Genomic DNA, 24,060 nt, shown 5'->3' on the forward strand with positions numbered 1-24,060 from the left:
AAAACCTACTTGGCAAAAAACCCGATTCGGATTCTGACATCAGCAGGGACTTGTCACCAGTCATAACAATACATCCAGTGGTCAGTCCCTCACACCTACTGGCCCCCTGCTCACATCTCTGTCCCCTAGACCCACTTTCCCGCCTCTTTTCCAATCCAAATCCCAGCAGTGTGCCTCGCTAGGCCATCTTACTTAACAGACAGCCCAGCGGTCGCTCTTTGTGTCTGACGTGGCAGAACAAAGGGCTGTCTCACATTATACTTCCTGCTTCCTTTGACAAAGAGAGGACGCCATAAGACTCACAGCACAGACCCCGTAACCCAGTTTTTTCTTATTAACCCCAAACCTAGTTTTGATTTGGGAGTCATTTTTCTACGGAAGTAAACAGAATCTATGCGGCAACTCACACACAAAACTTTATCTGCCCCAGCACCTGTTTGTGTGTGTGTGTGTGTGTGTGTGTGTGTGTGTGTGTGTGTGTGTGTGAGTGCGTGTTTTCTTTTATAATTTGCAGCATTTAACACAGTTTTCAGAAACAGTTTCTTTCAACAAAGCTCTCCCTAACTCCTCCAGTATACTTGATCAGTCAGAATGGGGTATTATTTTTATAGGAGCTGCAATGTGGATTCATGCTGGTAAAACATCTGTATTTTTACATATATTATGTTGCATTTTTGTATATGGTAGTATTAACTAAATATTTACGATTGGAGGGGCATCCAGGAAAAACTATGTTACACGCAGTGTTGGGCCCACTGTTTCGTTCTTTTCACTGCCAGCTGCTTATCTGCACAGGTAAGTGAACTTTGTGCGGCTGTCACGATCCTGTCCTGAGCTTGTCTGTGTTACATTATTTTAGCCATGCCTTCTGTGATTTGATTTTGTTTCCTCTGTGTCTGGGTTTTGGGTTTCAGTCCTGTCTGTGTGTCTTGTTGGGGAGTCTGGGTTTTTGTTCCATGCCTTTGTTCCTAGTCCTGTGCCTTAGTTCATGTCTTAGTATTTGCTTCTAGTTCTTTCTCTGCATCATTTTGGTTTAGTCTGCTCGGTGCTCTGTGTTCTAGTTCTGGGTTCTCGTTTAGGTTTTGTCTGTTATGATGCCTGTGTTATAGTTGGTCAGTGTTTGTCTGTTTACATGGGTTTCTGTTATTGTCTGAGTTAGATTCTTGTCTGGTATTTTGTAAGATGTGTTCTGTCTGTGTTGGTTATTAATTTTGCCCCATGTCTGCCTGTCAAGTTTCTGTTCCCCGTCTGTTCCCCCAGTTATCACTCTGCCTGCCTGCCTCTCTGTTACCTCCAGTAATCTGCCTGCCATCCAGTCTCTCTGTTTTCCCTGCTGTCTCTCTCTCTCTGCCTGCCTTGTTAGCCTCATGTCCCTCGCCTGTGTCCTGCTCGTTAGTCCCTGTGTGTATATATACCTAGTGTTTCTGTTTAGTCCTTGTCCGGTCATTGTCACATGTCGCATCCCACAGTGTCATGCGTTTGGGCTCACTTCTGCCTTCTACCCACCGATCCTGACAGCTGCTTGTCAGCTAGCCAGTACAGCTAACCTGTATCTGCTCATCGGTGTGTCCGTTCACCACATCGTCCACTGGGATGAAAGCTTCCTCTTTTGAAGTGAGAAATTGTACAGTAATGTCTAATGTAATTTTCTTATTTTAAATGGATTCTTAAAGAATTGGGGAAAAAAACAGTATTGTTCAGGAACCAGTACCGAACATTTTTTAATGATAATTTAAAGGCTTTTAGACTTCAGCGCTTGTAAATTGGGGTTTTATACGAGTAAAATACTGGGGGGAAAAAACAATGGTAAACAATGTGCCGATGTCTACACCTTTTAGCCAACTATCTTGTGTAAAGCTTTGGAAATGGAATAAAAACAATCGTAATACATGTTGTTGCTCTTACTTAAACCCCGGATACGTCTTTTGACTAGCTTCAGAAATAGTGCCGAAACACTTTAAAAGTCCCTTAATCGGTGAGTCGATTAACAGAAACTTAATTGCCAAAGTTGAAATTGTAAAAATACAAAACAATATCAAGTTTCAAGTCCTCAAATGTGAGGATTTGCTGCGTTTCTTTGTTTTTCTATCATTGTAAACTGAATGTAACTTTGGGCTCTTGCACATGGTGACGTGCATTTTTCACTGTTTTTCACCCTTTTAATAAATTTGACTGAAATATCGAAAATAATCCATAATGAAAACGGTTGTTAGTTGGGATGCTATTTCAAAGTATTTTATCATTTCAAATATGTATATTATATATGTAAGTACCATAGACTGTATAAAACATGTACGTAGTCTCCATGACGTCACCCATTAGTATCTGAAAGAGCAGTGGCGAAGCTCAGTGTGGGAGGATCCAGCTCTTCTCATCTTGACAGTACCTGACTGGCTGGGTGAATGAAGCCGGGTTGCTGAACCACCTAGCGGCTGGGCACCTGTCAATCAAATATGCATGACCATAAGCATTAATATAATTTCAATGGGTGATTATATAAAAATTCACAGTTGTCATGAAAGGGGAAATTAGCAATAGACACCCAAACCGTAATTTGTACCAGGCAGTAAAGATGATTATTACTGCTTTTAAGTTGTTGTAAAAAAGTTGGAAAGCTTGTTTCTGCTTGGTAGGGACTTGGCAGCTGACTGATAATGATAATAATGCATTGTGGGTAAGTTAAAAACAGTTAAAAACAGTGCATATTCTGGTGTACATACCAGTTAAGGATACAATCATCAGTGGGGGCAGCGGTTTGCCCACCTTTCAGTGTGTTATAATAACATTTTTAATGGCATGAGCTTTTGCAATATGTTTCCACTTCTTTCATACTATACAGAAGTGTTGGAACATGGCCGAGACAGTTATTTGGAGTTTTAAGTAGTGCTATTTTGAACTGTCAAAAACAAATGCTCCAGACTTTAAATCAATTGTTACATCTAAGTAAAAATTCCTTCTTTGGTTCAGCACTCTGCAGGGACCAAACTGAACACCTTTTAAAGCAGCCACTCAGCCTTTCAGAAAATCTTTCTCCAAAAACTGTAGGATAACACAGTAACAGCAAATGAAAATGCTTTTACCTTATGGCCACACTTAGCATGACCCTCACATCATCTGCAGTTGAGCGTGACGTCAGGGAAAGTTAAAAGCACTCCAGCTAACAGGCAGTCTCTGTGCTTGTATACTCACACCCACATACACACCGTTGATGCATTAGAAGAGATTGTGTGAGACTTTGTCAGAGAAGAGACAGCTGGTTTTCAACAGAAAAACGCGTCATCATGTTTGCAGTTACTTGGTAGGTAGGTTTATTGTCACAATCTAACAAGTTATAGATATATCAATATCAATGCTGACCGCAACATACTATATATTATTTAAAATGAGCAAAATCATGCACATATTTCCACTCAGCACCTCCGCTCACTCGCTCCTTCTCTCTCTCTCACAAACACATTGAAATGGAGCCGTGTGTTTATAGAAAATCTAAAGCATTGAAGTTAACTCTGAAAAGTTAGTCTATCTATTTTCTTAACACAGCGCTGTCAATGTCGGAGACGGATATGTTAACGTTAGAATTTATCTTTGGTGTCGAGGTTCACTTCCTGTTGCATATTCACAGTTACAGGTGTCATATTTCTAACATAATGAATGCAGTGTGCACTGGCCCACTGAGTGAAATTCTCTTGGTGACCTTAAAGAACAAAATTAATTTTAAGGGTTTAAGGCATTTAAAAGGTTTCTAGAGGCTTCTGGCTGCAGATTATAAAAAAGGCATCTCCTTCACTTCCAACTCTTTGTTATCAGAAATGTAAGTAGGTCTGAAGTAAAACTATAGATGAACATTAGCAGGGAAAGAATCTCCGATCAGGTGTAACAGTGAAAAGCCATAAAGTTTTAACTGAGCTCTGTCTCTACATGACAGAAACAACTTTATGTCCATTGACTGCCTGGAGGGTAGCTAGTGTTTGGAAGGGGAGGAGAGCTGTGTGCTGCAGCTCACTGTTTTTCCACTTGTGTTTTTGAGTTTTTTGAGTGAGTGAATCAGAATCGGGTTTGAGTTTTAATCATTTTATCATGTTCATATCCTAACTTCTAAATCTTTCATTTGCTTTTATTATATAGTTATTATTATAAAATTATATTACTTTGTTTTTAAAAGGTGCTATATAAATAAAGTTATTATTATTATTACTACACAGCTCTCAGTTACATTTTCTACTGTAGTTTGGCTAACTCACAAAATAAATGTTGATACAGCATATAAAATCTAAAATTGACTTTATGGGGTACACTTTTATGGGGCACAGGGAGTTTAGTGATGGGACATTAAAGGGGTCATTGTAGGGTTGGACGATACGGCCAAAAATGTTATCACGATAAAAGGTTTCATATCTTTTGATATCAATAATTATCACGATAAGTATCAAATCGTTATTTCTTTCGACTTTAAAGGCAGTTTGAAGAAACCTGATGGTTAATTGTGGTTAATTTTTTCTTTATGGGCAACACTTGAGGCCAAACAGTGCATCACTTCACAGATCTGAGGCAGAACGTTCAAAACAATTATGATAAAATCTTTGTCAACAAATATGCACGAGTAAAATTAAGTAAAAGCTTTTTTCAGTCCTTTTTCCACAACAAAATAAACATCTCAAAAAGAAAATGAAGTCCCAATTTGTGTATAATTCTAGAGAATATATCAAACATTTATTGAATATTTATTGAACATTTGTTATATTGTTATTGAAAAAATATATCGCAATAATTATTGTTATTGTTTTATTGTCCAGGCCTAGGTCATTGCAATGGTGTGCTGTTGCTGAGCTAACATAAGATTTTTCATATCAGTGGAAGAAATATGCCATGACACTTTTCTGTGATGTATGTCAGCGTTACTTAATATCAGCAGCGAAGTAGTCTGATGAAAGTATACGTCAACAGAACTGTCTTCTTTTTGAATTTTCCAGCTTTGTCACCTTTTACCTCTTTTCCTACCACTTGATTCCACAGTAAAAGTCTTCTGTATGCTTAGATAGTGTTGTAGTACTCAAGACTGGTCTTGGTCTTGAAACCGGTCTTAAGACCACTTTTTGATGGTCTTGGTCTTGTCTCGGACTCGACCGCATTTGTATTCGGTCTTGTCTCGGTCTCGGACATTGGGGACTCAGGATTTTATTTCATGACCACAACTTTGGCAATATCAATAAATTGCTTTTGCATTGTCTGATTTATTTGTTAACATCCTAACTTTGATTGGATGTAAAATGTATTGCTTTAAATACAACCAATAACCCAAATTAAAAATGTGTTGTTACCGTTAACGACTGTCACCCCTCCCTGCGATGGTAGGTGTGGAAAGGAGTGTTGAATAAAGATGCTTACGTTGATTTCAGCTCTTACTGTTTGTATGTGGGTGTTTTAATGGGAATGTGGATCTTTCAGATCAATTTGAGAAGTACCGATGATCTCATTCCACATTTTATTGTGTGCCATGTAATGTGGGGAACTGGTCTCGCCATCCCTCGGTCTTGGTCTTGACTTGGTCTCGATAAACTCTGGTCTTGGTCTTGACTTGGTCTCGGTTTGGGAGGTCTTGACTACAACACTATGCTTAGAAGCACTACTAATCACAACTAGTGCATATACAGTAGTACACTGGTTAAGTAAAGGTGGTTGTAATTTGGTTGTTTGTTTTTTTCTGCAGTATGACCGTGGCGATGAAAGCCCAGGGCAGGTGGGAGGTGATGGATAGGACAGATGTCTTCTACGCTGGCGTAGCTCTCATGGTGCTGGGCACTGTGCTGGTAGTCAGCAGCTTCCTGTCTCTGGGATTCATTGGAACCTTCCTAGGTGGGTGTCAAACACAGTGTTAAATATAAAAGGGGCAGTCCACTAAATGTAATGTCATGGTAAATTTTCCAGTCATAGGAATTAGTACTCCAACGTTATACTCTGTTAAAACAGATACAGTATAATGACATCACTAGAGTAGAGTTGTTCTTTTAACCAAAAACTTTAATCACAAACTGGGGGGCGGGATGTTTGGAAGACTTGGGAATTTACCAGGCAGGGAGCATCTAACAAAAGAGAATCATTGCGAGTTACATTGTGGGAAGTGTAGGATCCAGTGTTTTAGCTATTGTCTGAATTACATCCCTTAAGTTTTTTTTTTTTTACACACTACGTACAGCATGTACTATATACTGTGTACCATGTACTATTTAATAGGGGTGGGAATCGCAGCGTACGATACGATACACGATAACGATAATATCACGACACAGCAATTCTGTGATAATCAATATATCTCTTAAAGTGATACATCACAATATCACTATTAATACAAAAATGCCCATGAAGAAGTTTACTATTTATATACTGCAAATCCAAACTGTTAGAAAACAATTTTTGAATTTTTTTACTGCAAAAACAAATTTCTGTGTACCACCTAAGTCTAATCTGTTCATCACATTATAATAATAACTGTTCAGTGACACAGCATTGTGCTGCCCTTTCTCTTCCTACTGATAGCTATATTTTTAGGCCACTGGGAATATTGGGTTTGAGTTTTGTCCCTTTGGGGTTGCTGAGCTGGTCTGTGTGGAGTGCAGAAGCAGTAGAGTAGCAGATCAAGACAGTGAAGTTATCAGCTCTTTTTTTATTTCACACAGAGCTCAGGAAACATGTACTTTAAGTATTTGCACATTATGTCACTCAGGATGTTCAGCATGTGAAGCAAAATGTGTAGTTTATGTTATGATTGTATTTTCGCAATCGTGATGCTAATGTCCGTTAGCACATTAATGGAGATTCCCCTTATATGTTAGCATTGAGCTAACCGTCAAAGCGCGATTTTTATTAATATTATGCATCGATATGATGGGCTGGAATATCCATACAGTATCATGGAAAAATGTATAATGATGTATTGCTTTATTGATTTATTGTCACACCCTTACTATTTAACATGTATTTATTTGTATTACTATTTAGTAAGGTGACATACATATAGCAAGTAACATACTAAATCAAGTTCCTTGTATGTAGAATAGAAAATCATCAGTCTGACAAGGTCTTTGAAAAAAAAATTAAGTTTAGGGATCACATGGGACTTGAGGAAACATGAAAAGACATGCACACACGTGCTCTATCCTACCGAGGACATACAAGTGCACGTGGAGAATGACACGTGTACAACCGTGCTCATTTCTATGCACGCAAACAAATACTTTCATCTCCTCACATATGGCACACGCACATGTCTTCGCATCTGTCTCTGAGACAGACATGTTTGTTTTCCTTGTGCTGTTGAGTACATCCAGGCATCGATTCAAATGAACGCGAGTACGACATCATCATTATGAGCATTTTGGCAAGCTCTGGTTTCTAGGTCAGTCATTTCACTGAGTCATCTCCAAGATCCAGACTTTGCATCTCAGCTTCTACACCGTCTTTGTCCGTTATTGTGCTGAAATGCCCCAAGTCCATCACTCTCTCGCCAATAATCAGCATGAGCTGCAGGTGGTAAGAGGAGTTGGCAGGAGTGTGTGCGTGTTTATGTGAACAGGAGTCTACTTTGTATGCATATCGAGCAAACAATCACAAGAGACTGTTTCATTCTCCGACGATTTCGAGTAGTTGCGTTAAAGTCTAGGAAACATTGAAAGTTTTTCTTCAAGGACAACAGTGTGACTAATGAGAAGCACCAGAGACCAGGCCCAGCCTATATCAGCCCATAGACAAATTTCCGAGGCACATGGGACCATAGATGGGAAGCTGTAACAGATGACAGAGGTGAAAACCGAGGAGAGAGAAGTTGAGGACAAGTTGTTGCTGCCTGAATTATAAGTGATACAACAAACATGTTCAGTAAACCCAGAGGGACATCAATTTTCAACACAGAGTAGATAATTACATGAATCCAGTGATTTATCAGTTCCATTTTTATTCAGTCTCTACACTTTAAAATCAAGCCCCCAGGAATTGCACCTGGCTTTGAAGCCAGTTTGGCCAAACCATGTAATTACAACCGCTAGATCGTTTCATGTGATGCACACTGGCCCAAAAAAGACTTTTTACCATAAATGTACATTGTGAAAGAGAAGTCTGCAAATCGGTAAAAAAAATGATTGATGTACATTAACAATACTTAAAAAGCCCTTACTTAAATCAACATGTCCTAAAAGTTGTCAAATTCACTATTTGCCGAATAGCCGTTATTTTCCTTTTCCCAGTGTACTAGTTTTTCTACCATATTACAAGGTTTTCATCAGCCGATGGAGTTTTCTCTGTTGTCATAGAGATGGATTTTTCAAAACATGAGCTAAGTAGTATTTAATCCTCGCCACCATCTACCTGCATGTGTTTCCTTTCCAGTTCCTCCCACAAACATATACACACACATACCAGAAGACATAACCTGTGTGTGTGTGTGTGTGTGTGTGTATGTGTGTGTGTGTGTGTGTGTTTTGTGTATTAAGCCCCTTTGGTCACTGTGACCTGGCGATTCAAACTGATGGCACAGGGGCCGAAAAAAAGATCCAAACACAATCAAATTACAGACAGAGTGTTAATGTCTTGGCCAGCTGGCCCAAGATCCAAACTCCGATTTCAACCCACTGATCACAGACCTCTAGTCTACCGCAGTGCTATCACTGCTCTTCAGAAAATCCAGGTTGCCCATTTTCACAACCACAATGAAACAACAGTTATGCAAGAACACAGAAAAATGTTATGCTTGTCTTTCAAACTTGAATATATTGCGGGTAGTCAATCTGGGGGTCAAAAATGAGGTTAGCACATTGTTTGAAGGCCAATTTTCTTTTCAAAACCAAACACATTTGTTTATATAATCTCTTTTTTTTTATTATGCCCTACGTACGTAATAGAAATTGTTGTATAACTTGAGCATTAACAGTCTCTCTTTGACAGGGCAGACAGCACCACAAGTGTAATTCAACAGGTCAGTTCTGCAGAGGCGTAAGCGTGAATTTTTGGCACCGACTGACAACGTTGGTGCTGTAATTTGATTGTTGCAACTGTGTGGATTGGTAAAACAAATAGTTTGCAATACCAATTACATTCCAACAACTACACAATGAACGTTAACCAGCCGTGGAGCCATCGTTGTTAGCCATTGCTTAGTACTATGTGCGGTTTGAGCACTACCTCTTACTCTGTCACTGGGTACAGATGACTGAGTTCACAGGATTACCCGATCCTGTGAGACAGTCTAGTCATTTGCCATCAACACAAGTGGACCCAGGAAGATGAGACGCTAGCTTGAACCCCCTCCTTTAAATCATGTGGGACGAATAGAGTGCGCAGACGCTTGACTGTGGCATTAGATAAATGAAAAGTAATGTCTAGTAGGAAACAGTGCTAATGTTAACAAGCTATCTGGCTTCAACTATGCAAGTGGATGCCAGTTTAACCTAGATGGAACAGCTTAAATAGCAAAAGGTTGATTGTTCATTAGCTTTACAGCAGTGGCTCCCAAAGTGTGGTGCAATTCAAACCTAGAGAGGGAGGGAGTTTGGGGGTGCAGCAACCCGGTCAAGATGTAGAAGGAGGTCCGTTGCCTAAAAAGTTTGGGAACTGCTGCTTTACGGTATTAGAATGGATGAGCTGGATACCAGACTTCAAGATGGTGCCTTACTATTGGAATGAAAAATGCACACTCACAAACATAAATAAAGCAAATGTGGACAATTACTATTAAATTTACTTAAACAAAAAGGGAAAATAATAAAAATTTCAGTTAAATATTTTCCGGCTCAGTACTTACCACTCGTGTTGACACAAAAATAAACTTTCACTCCAGAGTTTTCACATGAGGTCATATTCATGCGGTCATCTTGTTGAGATGAAGTAACAGCCAGGTGTCGGTCGAGCAGGTAGACAGTGTAGCATTAACAAGGCTGTGTGGTGCCAAAGTCATGTTCCCTGGCAGTGCATCCTCAGTCCAACTTCAGTGAAATGCAGTGTTTGTGTCAAATAGAGACCAAATTCTTTCATCTCACACTGTGTGTGTGTGTGTCCGTATTGGTTTCCCAGGTGATTACTTTGGCATCTTGATGGATGAGAAGGTGACAGGGTTTCCCTTCAACATCACGGAGAACCCGATGTACTGGGGCAGCACTGCCAACTACCTCGGCCTAGCGCTCATGTAAGTATGTGCGTGTGCGTGTGACTGGAAAGGAGGAGAGGTCCCTTTCTTGAATTCATTTGTGGTCAACAACAGTGTAATTGGAGTGTAATGTCTCTGCAGAGGTTTGCCATTAACCATGACATGACGAATCTTTAACACGTAAATACAATTGCGTCAAAATGGCATTCTAAATAAAGCGAGGGCATGCAGAAGCGTAGATAATAAGATGCAACCTGAAAAAGGAAAATGTTGCAAATCACTTCACTCTTGAAAAGGGTAGGAAGGTAAAAACTTTTACGTGTGCCTCGTCTCTATGACAACTGTGACACACATCTCTCAGAGCCTGCCGTGTGTAGTTGTCAGGCCAGCGCTGCAGGGTTGACGAGCCAGCCGCTGATAAAAGCTCCCAATTCTTCCTCACTCAGAGTTACGTGGACACCATCCCTAATTTTACCCCATTATTGTTTCTTCTACCGCTGCCTCAACCTGTACTGCCGTCTTCATCCCTTTGTCCCTGTCTGTTGTTGGCCTCAGGTTCTACAGAAACATAAATAAAAGCTCTGAAAATAGACTTGAGGTTAAACCCGTCACAAGTGAACTGACGCACACGTGCTAATGTGTTTGTGTATGTGTGTCTCAACTGCATAAAGATGTCCAGACCACTTCTCAAAACAAGTTACAAAGTGCTTTAACAAGTGTAAAGACAATAAAACACAAAAACAATACATGATAAAACCAAGAAAACATTGAAGAGACTAAAATACACGTTTAAGATAATATAAAATATATAAAATACAATAAAATAAGAAGGGTCAATATAATCGGGAAAGGCTCTCCTATAAAAGTATGTTTTAAGAAGGGACTTAAAATGCGTAGATAAGCAACTGTTGCTGTTTACCATAGCAATTTAAAAGGTGATAATATATCAGTGTTGTGTTCACCGCCTGTTTCCACTGCCCCCAAGGGGCAAACAATCTGCTATTGCGGGTTTAAAAGTTCAGTACCTTCTTGACTCTGGAAACAGATATTGTAAAAGTCAATGCTTCAAATAACTTGAATATTTACAGTTACACAACAACTGAGAATATTCCATCTGCTGAAAAGAACCAAGGGGTTTGGTCAGAAGCTCTGAGTTGACTATGAGTTAAGATTATTTATTCAAGGGCAGCTTAAAACTTTCAGCCCTTGAAAGTTTTAAAATGTGCATTGTATCCATTAGATGCATTCTTTTTCTTCTCCTTTTATTGTTGAATTGTTACCGTAACGGCACATTACTGCCACCTATTACACTAATGCTCGTACAATGTGCTTTTTTATAAATGCTGGTGAAAAAAAGTTAAACAGGTGCTTGCTCACCAAAACATTGCTGTACAGCGCCACTAGTGGTCATAAACACCATAGGGTGCCTTTAATTTCTACATTTCTCTACCTACTTTAAATATCTTGTTAACTGTTATGTAAAAGCCATAAAACCCCCAAGCATATTCTTCTGTGACTGACAGTTCTGACAGTTCTGATCCTGAAGGACATCTGTCACATCCTCAAAAACACACAAAGAACACACTCCATGCAGATACAACTGAAGAACATCAGAAGGGAAAGAACTTGGGGAAAACACACTGACACACATACTAACTTCCACTCCCACAAGCTCCTCGCTGTGCGAAGCAATCTTTGCCGCACATTAGGCCACTTACTGGCCTCTCTTTGTGACCTAGACAGGAGATTAGCTGACACACATTAGAAGTTGCACTTAAACTACTACATGAACACGAGCTGAACTCATGCTGCTACACAAATAAGATGGGAGCTAAAATTGCTGCATGATGTTGTGCCTTTTTGTGGTTACATATCATGTATTTACGCACATATGTTTTAGGAAAGTAGGTTATGAGAATGGAAAAAGTGGCAAATGTTTATAAAAAAAACATCCATCAGCTGCAGTTCTCCAGTTGAGTTGAAGGATTTAGACATGTTGCACAACTGGCTAAATCCTAATATGTAATATCAGATGAAGCATGAAAAGGGGGAGCACCTGCTCCCTCATCACATCTGTAAGTCTCTGTAAAGTAGTGATGTGCGATACCACTTAATTCCTATACGATCCAATACCAAGTAATACCCAGGGTGGTATCGCTGATACCGATACTTTTTACATATTTTATTTCTAGTTTAATGTGACCTCCCCCCTCCCGTTTCTGTATTTATGAGAGAAATAAGGAGTAGGCTGTAGCCTTACCGATTCAAAATAATAGCTGCATAATGACAAGACATCAAACTACTGTTATATTCTTTAATTATAATGAAAATATCCTGCTCAGAACTGCCACTTCATAACATCATCATATTATTTTGACTTCATCTCAGATGTGTTGCCAAAGTATTTCACTGTCTTTGCACACATCATACAGAGCAACATTATTACCGTCACAGCTAAAATACAGCCAGACGTAACTGCTTTTACAGTCAGCCAGAGTCAGTATTCAATCGCGGAAATGTAAAGTGCTGCAGCGGCTAACTTCAAAGAAGCTCCGTCACAGAGCCGTAGCGCAAGCATGACTTTGACAGGCGGAAAGAAAAGTAGTTCCTATCAACCGAGTATAATTAGACCATCCTGGTGACAAGATACTTATGATAAAACACACACTCACTCCAAATTATTGAGTTTAGATATCGTTCCTTATATATGAGTATCGATCCTAGAGCAGGAAACGTTGGTATCAGAATTTCGATACTTTAGGATTGATCCGCACATCACTACTGTAAAGCACAGTTTGAGACCCACTGATGTGTCATCATCAGATACATTTTGTTGTCCAATACTTTGGTTTATCTCCAAATGCGTGGGAAAATGTACATTTCCGTTAGCCCCAGTTGTACTTTGTGCCGCTGCTTAGTAAATTTTAGCATGCTAACAGGCTAAAAATAAGATGCTGACATTTTACCTAAATATTTTCAGGTTAGCATTGTGATTGTGAGTTTGTGATGTTAGCAGGCTGATGTTAGCATTCAGCTCAATGCACAGCTGTGCCTAAGTTCAGCCCTTAAGACTCTTAAGACTTGCATACACAGGAGGTGTATAAACTGAAGATGTGCTTCTGTTTTAACCAACGCAGCTGTCTACACAAACAGCTAACGATAGATGTTACAATCACACTTTATGTGAGTAACCACAACCCGAGGCAGATTTTTATACATTTATTTAATTGGGGTCTGCATCCTGCTGTACTTCCTGAATGCATCTTGTGTAGAGACTGATAGAGCACTGACCATGATAATTCTTGATAACTTTATGATACACTTAAATGTGACTTCCAGCAGTCTACCATGTTACATAAAATTTCGCGCTGCATCAGCTTTTGTCTTTGTTGTTACATCCAATACATGCATGCATGATTTCCTTTGGATTACTTCCTCCGGGGCCAGACCGCCTGGTATTGCGCCTGGTATTACATTACGTATTTTCTTGATCATAAGTAATATAATCATAAAAAATGTACGTGTAGCCCACAGTTGTCCTGATTTACGACAGCAGTGAATTACACAAATTTTAAAAAACACCATATCTTAGATAATATTGCTTTAAGGTTTATCACTTCAAGCAGCAGTGTAGCAAATGCAAAGAAGCTATTGCTATTGAATGCTGCTCTTCATCATGGACCATTATCATGTGTTGTGCATGTGGGATGGGGCAGTATCTTTGAGCGAGAGAGATCAACAACTCTATGACTTTCAAAAGGTCACTCTCTGCTCCAGGTAAAATCCCTTGGCTATACCCTACCCTGTTGCTACTCAGCTGCAGCTGATAACCACAGTGTGTATACCGTATGTGGAGTTAAGTTATGAATAAATACATCTCAAGACACAGCTTAATTGACAAAGCATATATTCATGGCTATATGTGCTATGATCACAGCTCCTGTGGTAGAGGGATGATTTAGCATTGTATAATACCAGGAGAGCTCTGCTTTTGCTTGTGTTACATTTGAAATCATTTTTTAAAATTACTTCCTTTCTAAAAAGCCCTACAGAGCCCCACTTCACGTATCTATTATATTGGATTTTTTGTTATTATAGTATATGAGCATGTGAATATACCTTTGATGTTCTTTGCTTTTTGTGTATATTGCATTTCCCTTATAATTAAATGTGCTAAAAAGTTTTTTATATTTTCAATTGTCATTCATAATTTTGAAGTGTTTTTCTACCCTTGAATATTTTTCAAGGGAATAAATCAAAACACTGAATTCTCAGATTCCCCTCTGCATTTTCTCCACCTCCTCCAAATGTCCTGTTCTATCTCACTGCATGGCTTCAGCCTGCGTTTGTTCTCAAGTGTAAGGTAGGATAATTGCAGCAGCTTTTCAAATGGAGACACGTGTGGATTTCTTTGTCATTAAGACTCACTCAGTGGGTCGTGCTGTCCTCGGAGCTGTCCTCAATTCTTCTTTGACGAATATTTAAACCTATATGTCTGAGTTCTTATAATAAATTGGAAATAGCTGCCTTCGCCCAGCTATATTAGAAACACATCTACTCCCCTATGGGCCTCATTTGTTCAAAGGTTATTCCAATTATTCAAAATTCAAGCCCCTGATGAAATTTTATACTAAACATGACACATGATCTTTTATATCAGAGGTCACTAATAGGCGGACCGCGGTCCGGATCCGGACCCAGCCGCCGTCCTCTCCGACCGCCGACCTACAGCCCATTTATTATTGAGACTTACTACCTCGTGACGGAGCGTTTCTATTTTAACCCGCGCAGCTTTTCTAGCATTTACTGTACTGGTTTAGAGGACCAGGAAACTCACAGACCAATCGCATGTGCTCCAATCGTCTCATGTGACGCTGCTCAGCCAATCAAATCTGTGCATACCGATGCTTGCGAGTCGAGTCCGCGAGATTCACCAGAGACGTTTTGGAAACACACCCGAATTGAGGACGAAAGATAAAAGAGATTTCACATGACTTTTAATCAAGAATGTACAGATTTTTACATGTACATTCTCCCACGGCAGTTCAAAACCAGAATATCTCATAGATCTCCAATATGCTAGCTGGAGCTCACGTTTCTCACTGAACAACAGAAAGTAGGAAAGTGGTAGCTCTGTAAGAGGAAATGAAAGAGAAGAGGAGGCATTACAGCTGTTCATTTGTTATGATGTGTTGAGTGTTTAAAATAAAATTGGTTAAGACTACACTTCATCACTTCAAGCTACACTTTTTATTAATTTTTTCTAAAAATTAGGCACTTTAGTTTACTTAAATTTAGAATTTATTATTTGAATAGTTATTATTTATTATCCTTCCAGTTTGATGTGAAAACTGACTGAAATATTATTTGATTTGACAGTCCGTTGTTGACTAAAAACATGTGTTGAGCTTTGTATTTATTTTCAAGGTAAACAATCACAACACATGAGGACGGACTGGCTTTTATGTGAAGTGATTATTAATTGTGTCAGTGCTTCAAAGACTTATGTAAAGGAACAAAAGTCTCCTGTTTTCAGTAAACACTACAGATTACATGAACAATTAGAGGATTGGCTATAGCCTGCAAGAAAAACATGTGAATAGAGGTATGCAGTAATAGTGCCTGGCCAGAGGTGGGTATATGCAGGGCAGGCCCTGACAGTGTAGGAGCCCAAGGCAAGATTTTATATTGGCATTATTTTTGAGCATCACTTAATTTCCTGCCTTCTCAGCATCAGTTAATGGTGATAATGTCTTTATTTATTTAAAGGGAAAACACAAAATTCAGGTGACAGCTGAAAATTAAAAAAATTAATAGAGTATAATGCAATAAACCTCTTAGGCAATCTGTAGCTATTGCCTTGTAGACAAACTTTACTCATTTAATAAAATCCCTGTTGAGTCAACACAAATGATTTAGTCTTCCCTCCTTTTAAGTGTCTTTTGTTTGGGGAAATAACCTCTTTAAATGTGCATGTGGCACATTTTCACCTCAATGAGAAATTAATTCATTTTAATGCAGTTAGAAACTCCTGGACTTTAATAGCTCATGTGTTTCAGCAGGTTTTCTTCTCATGTTTAAAACTTCTGCACATTCAGAATATCTCACACGTATCTGTGTTCTCTGACATGTCCAGACGAAGTTGGTAATATTACGAGACTAACGTCATAACGTCATAACTTCATTAGAATTCATAATATTTTTACTACCTGCCCTAATACTTTGCTGCTCATTAGCCTGGGTTATTGCTTGGCTATCAGGCCATCTTACAAACACATCTTACAAACTGGATAAGACAAGCAGGTGGAAATTGAAGCTAAGTGAAACACTTGTGATCAGGCAGAAATCAATACACATATTAACTTCACCACCTTCGACAAATTGCATCTCAGAGTCCCAAACAGAGCAAGCTTGCACCTCAGTTTTTATGTTTCAATATTGCAAAACTACCATACTACTTTCACAATCTGGCTGCAACTCGCTGCAGTTTGCAATAGCGTTGCAACACAAATTAGGCTAACCCTACCTGCTAGCCAGCTAGTTAGCGACCGGAAGCGCTACTAGCACCCCCTGATATTTTGTGCACTAGGCATCAACCTATGTCGCTTATGCCATGTGCCGGCCCTGGGTACACATATATATGGCAGATACCATACACTCTCAGCTCTCTTATGCACCTTGTTTCCAGACTCAGTAGGCAGCTGTTTTTAGCAAAAAAGCCCTGAAATTGTGAGCGAGGGATCCAGAGTTCTACGGAAGAGCAGGGCAGACAGGCAGCAGGGAAGCAGGCAAAAAGAATCCAGGAGGAATGAATTAACGTGAGGCACAGGAAATACAAGGTCAGGCAGGGGCAGAAAGCAACATGAAAAAGGTAGCACAACTAGAAATAGAGCCGCAGGTTGATATACAGCGGAGTCTCATTACTGGATGGAACACAGGTGTGTAGCTACATGCAGCTGGAGGACTACATACAGACAGATGGGGTGCTTATCAAGTCTCTTAATTGCATCCACGTTTCCCTCACTTGCCTCTTTTCCTTAAACCATGTGAGGAAAGAAGAAACGAATGGAAATATGTTGAAATGAGACATCCTTTCCTCCACGTGAAGCAACATCCATTTCTGATGACGGCGGCAGCTGATCACAGCTGGATCAGCCGTCAGTCAGCTCTAACAGCTGTCGAGACTTTTAATGGAGTTTGTGTCTGCACATATGTGCACTGTGCTAATACTAATGAAGTCTCACAGTTAAGACTCCAGAGCAGCATGATTTCTCTCTCAAGCTGTTACCTGACAAACACCTGCACATGAATAACAACCTGCATTCTGCATTTACACTGTGTACTGTGTCCTGCTCAGAGGAATAGGAGTTGTTACTACTGGCAGAATGAGTTTATATTATTTATTCATTATTTTCATCTGTATTTGTTGATATTCAGATTGTGAATTGAATAACCCAGAATATGATCATGGTGTCTTTTGAACATTGGAAATGATTTATTAGGCTAAATGCCTTTGGTGTGAATAGATACGACTGTTCATGTTTGCCTTTTGTGTCTTCATTTTACAGCTTCTGACATTTATCTGTAGACATTAATATAAAAATAGGCAACATGAGAAACCTCCTCCCTTCTGAGGTGCATTTTATTTGCACATTAAAATCCAAAAAGAAACGTCTCTTCATTTGCTTAAAAGGACTATTTTGCATCACTAGTTAGCTTTACTAACCTCAGCTCCTCCAGTCACCTCCGTCCTTTCTTTTCCAAAACCACTTTTTCAGGCTGAAAACTGAAAAATAATTGAATCAGTATTTACAGGACAGAGCTGCAGGCTACGTCAGTTTAGTCGAAGTTTGTACCCGATGTTCTCAACATTGGACAAGTAGGCAGTAATAAAATACAGCTTCCAGTTTCTATAAATTGAGCTAATGTTAAGTTACATAGCAGCTATGTAGCTGCTAGAAGCTGCTAGAAGCTGCTCAGCTGCGCGGTCTGAAGGGGAGATGTTAGCTAACTTAGCGCTAACCGGCTTCACTTTTCCAGCAGGTGGGAAACAACAGACTTTTCTTGGTCTTGAGAAAAATACATTTACTGCCAGAATATTTTCCTCCGCTCGCTTTCTGCCGCTCTGACAATCAAACACTCGCTGCGCGCCTCCTGATTCAGAGTTACGCTGCTCTTAAAACACCATCTGTCACGTATGTTCTGCATAGAACGAGGAGACGAAGCGAGCCGAGCATTGACTGATGCCGTGCTGCACAGTGAAAACATTTGTAGCGCATAGTTTAATGATCGTGGGCAGCGGTGCGCCGCTGCTGAATGCATATAGAGGAAACCCTGATATTCCTGCCGACCATGGGTGTGCATTGAAGCAGTTTTCCATACAGATTTAGATAACAGCAACCACACTTACAGACGGATGAATATCCACTGACAGTTGTTCTATCTATCTATGGATCACACGATTGTAAGTTTGATCATCACATCATATAACAAATCATGTTAAGGATCCCTTATCCAAAGCATTTAGAGGAAAACCAAAGGGCTAACATACAACACACCAGTTACCGTAAAGAAAGGCACTACTTCTTTTTTCTTCAGGGGAGAGCTGTGTTACTCTGATAAATGGGGATTATTATCCAATTTGGCACAAGCAAGTCAGCCAATGGTCTGACCAATTTCGGTACTGTCGTTTGTAATATGGGTCAGTGGTAAATAGAGATTACCGCACTAGGTCGACTGACTCATCATTGTGTCAGATTTGTGTGTCACATACAGTGGGCCTCACTGGAGCCAGTGTTGTGTGTCAGATTTTCAAGTTGGCGAAAGCCATGAATCGAATGTAATCACAGTTGTTACTGAACTGACACAGAAATCTGAGGTCACGAGAGGACTGCTCTAAGACTCGACAGTTTTGTTCCCATTTTCCTGCCATCAACATACAGTACACTATGGACTGAAAGGAGTGAGAAAAGTCCAATGTTACAGAGAACGATGTGGAGGAGGGAGCATCCTTAAACTGATGAATGAGACTCAGCAGTGGCTACTGTCCAGCACAGTAACCTGTGGAAATGGACACAATAGTGCAGGCAATGTTAGGTTAAAACCGAACATTGCCTGCACTATTGTGCAAGACTGAGGACCGGGGTGCGGATACAGAACACTCAAAGCCCGTCAAAGTAAAGAGTTTATTCACAAAGGACTAGTACAAAATGATAGTGGGTGAGATGTGAGCAGGGGCAGGCAGTCCTGGGCAGGGGCAATCCGCTCTCCTAGAGATCCTCCAAGCAGGGCAAATGACAGCGGACTCGGCAACTAGAAAAAGGAGATAAACAAAAACATTAATCTGGGTTCAGGCAGAGACACACTGGAAACAGACTAAATGCTCAGGAAACAAGCTGGCCTGAAGTACTCAACCAAGTTACGGCTAGGAATAATCTGGCGACGAGTCTCAGGGAGCCCCACATCTTAAGACCAGGTGTAGATGAGGATTGGCAACAGGTGTGTAGCCTTGCCGGGCGACCAGCTCCCTGCCAAGGGAAAGACACACCTACACGCCCACAGAACACCACAGGAAAAGAAAACAAAGGAAGCAACCTCCAACTGTCACAGGACCAACTGTGACAGGCAAAATATGAAATCCCTGTTTCAGGGATTGCAAACAAATAGGAAATGTCAGATTTGGTGTCCAAATCAGAAATTAAAGACTTCTCTCTATCAAAAATTCTATCAAAAAGTACTGACCTGGTATTTTAAATCTCCAAAAAGCTCCCAGTGTGCCTGTGTTCATGCCCCCCATGCAGTCCCATTTTCAGTGGCTCCTGTGGTCTTCAAAAAGGTCAAAGGCAGGTCAAAATAATTGAAAAGTAAAAAAGGAAAGTAATTTTTGAAAACCACAAGTAGTGCCAAACACTTCACCTGACCTGGTTTATGGTTCCCCAGGGAGAAAAGCAAAATAGTGCATTCCAACTTTGGGCATTACACTGTGAGTGCAATTTTAAGTTAGGCCAAAGATGATCACAATTATAGACTAACTAACAAAGAAATCAGCCTGGAATTGCCTCCTAATCCATTAAAGGGTCAGTTCACCCAAATTACAAAAATATATTTTTCTTGCTATCCTCAGTGGTACCTTTCCATGCAGATAATTTTGGGTTTTGCACAGTTAACTGTGGGAAATTGGAGTCTTAAATAGCAATGTTTAGGTTAGCATCCCCCATGAATTAATCTGTGAAGAAATTACGTAGAAACTGGATTTTCAAAATTAACATATATGTGTTTCTCAGTTTGCATCAAAGTGGTGGTCTGACAGACCAACTTACCAACATTGCTGCCCACGGTACCACGCTGCTAGCTAGCTAAAGAGCTCTTTTTCCAGGGCATTGGCAAATGTCTCATTTAAAATGTCCTTTAAATGTTATTACTACAATTGAACCATAGGAAGACATTGATTTTTATATTTTAGCCTTAAAAACCTCTGGAATACCAAACTGGACTCTGTATTCTGTTGCTTCCATTATTGATGATGATGGCAGTGGTACACTTGAATATGTATCATGGTGAGAAATGTATAAGGTGACACAACGTGCAGTCCAGAACACACATAGTTTTTATACTGAACATGCGAAATGTGTCTTCAGTGATTTCAGATAATAACTTTTTATTGCTCCACATGAGAGGGCTTTTAGTCCATCACTTTTTTACTTAATTATGTCCACTTTATTAACTCCATCGTGCAAGGCTATATGCACTTCTGAAATGAAATGAAAGTATGCCCACCTGTTTTTTTCTCTTCATAAAATAAATCTGTGTCACTATGTCACTCGATCACGTATATGTAGGTCAGTGTGCTGTGTGTGTTCATTTTCCCCCACAAGGACGAACTACAGGGTAAACCATTTGTTAAACTCAGTTTTAAAATTGGTCTTTTTAAAGGGTCTTATATTTGACTTTACTACTTTATTTATCACTGACTATATCCTCAATCAATCACTTCTTTAAAAAATCCAGTTTAACTCCTCTTTGTTCTTCGCTGGCAGTCAGGGAGCTGATTTTTTGCTTCAGTCCAGCAGTTGTATTTCTTTTGTATATAGTATATTTCCCTAATACCCCTCATCTGTTTGAGACAGATGGCCTGAATCGGTTACTTCACTGAGAAGTGATTCACTTATCCAATACATATCATGTTATACACACAATATATAACCTAACCCATCCATCCTGCTCTTTTCAGATTCAGATTCAGCCTTGGTATCTTCTTGATGTTTAAAGAATTCTGCCATTAAAAACCTGAACATTACAAATAGCCTTGGCATACCCCTTGTTTTCACAAAGTAGATACTTTTAAGTCCTATTTTAATTTACAATTTAAGTCACATGATGACATACTCATAAATATTATCTGAACTGAAAAGCCACTTGCGTCTAATGTTTGCTGAAAAAATGTAATCCATGGTGATATGTTCTAGTAATATACAAATTAACAGTTGTTCGGTTTAGCTTTGTTTCCTTCCCCTTTAACAAACTCCCCCAGTAACCATTAACTCTCAATACATAGTGGGTGTATTCCTAACTCCCTGTATATCATATTATTAAAATGTCAACTTATAAGTTGACATTTTAACTTTTTTAACTAATGCATACCTGAATATTTTCAGCTGTAACCTCTCTTGCTATCTTCTCAGAACCCCCAATGCTTCACATACACACAACATAACAGATATCACAAGCCTATCAAAGTTGGTAAATCAACATAGCTCAAGAGGCATGTTCAGCTCCTTACAGCCAAATGAACTAAATCAACAATTGTAATTATATACAGCACCCCAGGTATTTAAAACCATGAACAATTTCGAATTCACCATGACAGAGGAATTGATAGTTCCACACATCAGTTTTATGGTGGCCAAATATTTTAACTTTTTCAGCACCAGAAGTTTTGCTACTATTTATACTCAACTTCCATTTTTACAAAAACAACACGTTTATTAATCGCTTTTTGAAGTCCTTTTGCTGTAGCCATAATGATAGGGTCATCTGCATACATACATACATACATACTAAACCATGAGTTTAGTATAATAAATAATATAGTAATGTAACTCTAACTCTAATGTAACTCTCTCCCTCTCTCTTCAGTGGTGCCAGTCCTGTTGGTCTCGTCCTGACTGCCATAGTAGCTGTGGCTTATAAGGTGGCAATAAGATTTGAGGGGTAAGTATTATGCACCCCGACACAGTGAAATCTATCACTCATCAGCAGTTTGAAACAGCAGGGGACCAAAATTCCCTGTTGAATTCCTATATAAACTCTTGTAACGCTATGCGTCTATCTCCCCACAAACTAGTGCTCCTCATGGGTACTCTAGATTCCTTGTAAGCAAGACTCAACTCAGGACCCAAGGCCAGGTCCAAATTATATTCAGTCTGATTGGGTCTTGGGTCCCTTGAATTGCTACAGATCTTGGTGTGTCAATATGTCTTAGGCCTGTACTTGTCATTTCACATGTCTCAAATCCCGAAAAATCCAGATGTGATTTGATAAATTTTTGTAATGCCAAGCCACATTTATGTGTGTCCGTTGGCCATCACAAATCTGATTGCATCCATCTTGGTTTTCCGGGTTACACACAAATCTCTGTAAGCCCAGAACGCCCAGAGAGTGGTGGGAACGCACCTGACACTGTTTGGTAACTGCCAAAATAGATGAACTTGAGCACTTTATCAGTTAGTTACGACTATGAGCTGTTAGCGTAACAGCTACCTAGTTATCAAACACACATCCACAAATACACAATACGGTCTAAGAATGAGACAGGCATCATCTTCACAGGCCTTCATTCATGCCGCTTGCTCACCTATGCAGATCATTTAGTGGTTGCACTGATCCGGGATCAGATAAATGCTACAACAGCTAGCTATCTGATCATCCCAAGATGTATGAAGTGACTAAGTGTAACTTATTTAAATTCTGGAGTAAATTTGTTCTGAGGATATGCCACTTAAACCAAGCCATTAGGAAAATGACGTACCATTCTACTCCCAACCCTTTTTCCTCCTCTCGTGTTTTATTTTCATCTCCATTTATTAAGCACAATATTTATTCATTTTGCCAAAAGCTGAGATGGACAAAAAGGTAGAGGTGAACAGATTTTTTTTCACCCGTTAAAAGCCTTGTTGGTCAGCCTCATGGTCAGTTATGAGCGACCTACTTTTGGTCATCTGTTTGTCTGTGTGCAGAAATACACACACCCGCATGCACACAGAAATACACAAACATGCTGCGACTGCATAAGCCAGTCACAAATGAGACAGAGCTCAGTATGAAAGCACTGCTGTGTGCACTTGTTCATTAAAGCTAGAGTGTGTGTGTGTGTGTGTGTGGGGGGGGGGGGGGGGGGGTACACGCATGTCATCTTCAGAGCAGGTGTATAGGTTTGTTTGTTTGTATGTACCTGTGTTAACTGTGCAGCTGTCCTTTGCATTATATGTACAGAACCGGTAAGCAGCATAAAAGCATATGATTCAAATGTGCAACAATGGAACACATATGCAAATGGTTATACATAAACACATCATACTTTGTGCTAACTCCTATATTGAGACGCTGTAATAAGAACACAAACAAAAGATTCACCAGGATAGGAGTAGCAAGACACATGATGGAGAATGGTAGATACGTCACAACTTACTGACCTACATTCATCACATACAAAACTCTCAAGCAGACACACGCAGTATGTTTACCAATCCAAATTCAAATCAGCAAATTACATCTGACAAGCTCTTTTTGTACATTTCCTACCTCATTGAGAACGTTGTTTTTTGTTTTATTCACATCTTCACTCATATTTCTTCTGCTAAGTGACCCAGTGTTGGAAGGAAAAGGTTCAGCTAGCTTTGTCTTTCAGAATGGCTTCATTTGCCCATAGA

At 39.6% G+C, this 24,060-nt stretch overlaps 1 protein-coding gene and 1 long non-coding RNA gene across 2 annotated transcripts in view; one reads left to right on the plus strand and one right to left on the minus strand.

Annotated features, from left to right (window-relative positions):
• LOC119916494 (phosphatidylethanolamine N-methyltransferase-like) overlaps positions 1-22,525 on the plus strand; it is a 28,038-nt gene extending 5,513 nt beyond the window's left edge. The window contains exons 3-5 of the mRNA XM_038736529.1: positions 5,708-5,853; positions 10,060-10,171; positions 22,268-22,525. Coding sequence (XP_038592457.1) covers positions 5,708-5,853; positions 10,060-10,171; positions 22,268-22,346 — 337 coding nt within the window. The 3' untranslated portion in view covers positions 22,347-22,525. The remainder of the gene's footprint in view (positions 1-5,707; positions 5,854-10,059; positions 10,172-22,267) is intronic.
• LOC119916631 lies at positions 19,304-20,912 on the minus strand. Its single transcript, XR_005447124.1, has 2 exons — positions 19,547-20,912; positions 19,304-19,444 (listed from the first exon to the last, which is right to left on the minus strand). It is a non-coding gene; the product is annotated as an uncharacterized LOC119916631 (long non-coding RNA).
• Positions 22,526-24,060: the final 1,535 nt, after the last annotated feature.

This window comes from Micropterus salmoides, unplaced genomic scaffold (assembly GCF_014851395.1).
Source record: "Micropterus salmoides isolate LMB-PRFRI ecotype aquatic unplaced genomic scaffold, ASM1485139v1 Ms_hic_scaffold_21, whole genome shotgun sequence".
NCBI lineage: Eukaryota > Metazoa > Chordata > Actinopteri > Centrarchiformes > Centrarchidae > Micropterus > Micropterus salmoides.